This window comes from Nannospalax galili, unplaced genomic scaffold, assembly GCF_000622305.1.
Source record: "Nannospalax galili isolate Female #2095 unplaced genomic scaffold, S.galili_v1.0 scaffold96, whole genome shotgun sequence".
Classification (NCBI taxonomy): Eukaryota; Metazoa; Chordata; class Mammalia; order Rodentia; family Spalacidae; genus Nannospalax; species Nannospalax galili.
The window spans coordinates 6182004-6185462 of NW_008342018.1; the positions used below are offsets into that span (position 1 = coordinate 6182004).

General features: G+C 30.6%; 1 protein-coding gene across 2 annotated transcripts in view; it reads right to left on the reverse strand.

The window, feature by feature from the left end:
* Pcdh10 (protocadherin 10) overlaps positions 1–3459 on the reverse strand; it is a 63915-nt gene that overhangs the window by 20688 nt on the left and 39768 nt on the right. Inside the window, exon 5 of one of the 2 annotated variants that reach the window (XM_008837826.1) lies at positions 216–605. The exons of the other annotated variant lie outside the window; for it this stretch is intronic. Within the exon in view, the coding sequence (XP_008836048.1) occupies positions 586–605 (20 nt within the window). The 3' untranslated portion in view covers positions 216–585. Of the gene's footprint in view, positions 1–215; positions 606–3459 lie in introns of those variants that run through there. 2 annotated transcript variants of the gene reach the window in all.

Consider the following 3459-nt stretch of genomic DNA (forward strand, 5'->3'; position numbering starts at 1 on the left):
TTTATTTAGAAGCTTTGAAATAGTACAGTAAACACTTTTGCAACACGGTGTATAAACTACAGAATGTCTTTGTTTGATACTATGTGGGTCTTCAGAATACATTTTTAATAGCCCACAGGTGATAAGAACATAGTCACATCTCTTTTGTAAAGTTGGAATAGTTTGGGGAACACTTGATCACACAAAAATAATATAAAACAGTCAAGTTTAAAACAGTGATATTGCATTTATAATGCACAAATTTCTTCTATCTTGATGACTGGCTTCTCATGGTGAATATAAACATCTAAAGGGCTCAGTGACGTTTGGAGAAAGAAAGATAGTGCTGTAAACAGGCACACACTGATCAGAGAGGCAAGATTAGTTGCCTCTAAAGTTTCTACAGTTCTGCACATTTCAACTCATTTCTCAGGCCTGCTGAGAGCAATTAGGTCCTATGCATGGCCACGATGACTCCGCTGGAAATCTAATACTCAGTTACACACAACTAACTGGATGGCCAAGATAATGAAGTTGAAAAGTTGATGCTTTTGTTGGTCGACTTTGTGCAAATCATACTGCTTCGGGTAAGTTCTGTAGAATTGACTAGCATATCCTTTTCCGTGCTGTGAAAAAGAAAGAAAAATACTCTAAGAAAAAGTGTTTGACTTTTGGAGTTCAGAACTGCACATTATTCTATAAGAAACCAATATAAGTGGAAATTGTTTGTAATCCCATGCTGGACCCATGTTGTGTTCAACCACTGTACTAACACATCAGTCTCTAATAGTCATAGCTATTCTGTTGTTTGGTTTACTGATATTTACAATTATGATGTTTTATAAATCCATGGTGGATGGGAAAACATATTTAACATAGCAATAACTAATTATATGAAAATTAACATTTTAGTTATCTACAAAACAATTGCTACTTCACTATGTATGAACAATCAGAGCTTAGAAAAAAGAAAGGTATGACAATTACATCTCTAGAACACTTTGTTAGAAAAATGTATGAGCAATTTGTTATGTATTTAATTTAATCAACTTTAAACTGTACATGTTTTAAAGCAATGTGTTAGAGAAAATTGTACCAAAAATATTTATAGAGTTCAAAAACTCAAAAATGAGTCAAATTTTATAGATTTATCTTATGTTTAGCATCATGTAAAAATATGTATATAATTATATAAAATCTTTTTATGGTATAGGAGTTTTCAGTAGTTTTTTCTCTTAATAGGAATCAATAGAATGCTATCAGTAAATGTGAGGGAAAAATATTATATCTTAGATCCAGTCTTGTAAGACATACATTACAAAGCACAATGTCCATGTTTAGGAATTCGGGTTTGTAATGTGATATTTTTTTTAATAGTGACAAAATGTATTTCTTCTTATTATGCATAATATCCATTATATTTGATCTTGAGTAAACAGAGAACAGAAATTATATTCTTTAATTCACATTTGATCTGGAAACTATGAATATAAAAGTGTACTGAAAATTAATTCAGTTGTAATAAAATCAAACATGTAAATCTCATTAAATATCAAAGTCTACATTAAGTAACGTAAATGAATTATTTTAATATGGTTAAGAGTTTTTTCTTTTAAGCAAAGTTTAATATGCTCATCAGTTTAACTTTTCTTTGCTAACATTTCCATTACTTTTGAATAGATGATCTATTTTCCTACTTTATTTTTTCTGATTTTTCTTTCAAATTCCTTCCTTAAACACATTTTTTTCCTTCAAAGCTCGGTTTCTGACCAGTGAAGCATTTCTTTCCTTGTTTAAGACTCAGCATGTAGGTCAGTTGAAACTAAATGCCAACCACCTCTGTTGATAGAAATCATTTTGAAAGCATTTATATGCATTGTAGAGTGATAATACTGAAAGTAAGCAAAACTTCTTTTGGTTTGCAGTATTATAGGATGCAATGATTTTATATATCTCATTATGCAGTGAGTTACTTATAATATTAGATCACAAAATAGCTGTTAGTTCTGTAGTCACAATGTTATAGAAAATGTTCATTAAGTGAATAGAAATGACCCTTTTAATAGATTTAAATTCAATGTTATTGATTTTAAATTTCCTGTTTTACAATAAACTGGACTACAAGTTCTTAGAATATTGTTTGTTTATGATAATCAGAACTGAAAATTAATAAGCAAGTTAGACTCGTGAGCCAGAGAAACTTAATTTTCTGTAATGAAATTTAGCAAATCATTACAGTCACCGGGATCACTATGTGTCCTACGTGGGCATTCTTAAGGGTGAGAAGGATAATTGTTCATAACTATGACAAGATTTGTGCTGTTCCTGCTACCCCCAGGAATTATTTTAACTTAAACAATACTATCAGATTTTCCAAGTAAGTTAGAAAATGATTGTAGATTGATGCTTTTTCTGGTTTATAGGAAGCAACATTCAAAAATTCAATGACAAAATGAACTCAGTGGGAATCTGCTCTCAACCTACAATTTAATTCGTCATGTGAACAATGTAGTGAGAAGCGACTTCTTGCACAAATCCAGAAATTACACAACTAGCAAATGTTTAAATTAGTATGATGTCACCTCATATTAGGTTTAAAGATTATCAAGGAGAAACATTATTATAAGTGTTCAGAATACAAAAGTTATGCATTGTTCACATGGTTCAAAGATATATTAATGTAGAAAATTAGCAAACAATTTACTAAAATTGTAAATATAAAGTTAAGCTTACCAGGTGTGTTTTAATTCTTGCTTTGAGTTACATACACAATGTTTTTATTCAAAATTCATCTACTTCAGCAGTTATCTGTATAATTTTTAAAATTAAATTTAGCTCCTCTTATCTATTTTTTTAATTGAAACATGAAACTCTTCCAGGAACAAAAATAGTCTATTTCTCACATGTATGAAGTGCTGGGAAAGAAGAAATACTTTACAATGCTCCTGAATGCTAGGCCATGACCCATTTATTTCCATACTTTTGAGAGGTTAGTTTAAACCCTGAATGCTCGTGAATGAAGGGCTATATGTGGATCAGTTAGGACAGGTATCAAGCAGGCAGTGTATTAAGAAAAGCAACCAGATTATATTTTAGAATCAGTGTTAGGGACGACAGCAGTCATAGTGTTAAGAAATATTAAAACTGTATTTGCTGATGCATTTCAGGGTGGGAAGATCCCATCAAATGCATCGACTTCTTAAGCTGTATGATCTGTTCTGTATATACACAGAATGATCAAAGCATACTTGGAGAAATTTTGCTTTACCTTTCCATTTCAAAAATGAATTTTTTTCTATCTGTACACAAATATAAGTAAGGAATTGGTTGCCTGACATTGGATAAAGTCTTTCTTTTCAGTCTGATCAAAGTATTAAGACTGTGCTATTTTAAATTTTGTTCCCTCTATTGCATTTTTTTTTTATAGAAAGTCACATAGAAATGTTTCACTTGTCAGACTTATTTTATCACTTGGAGTAT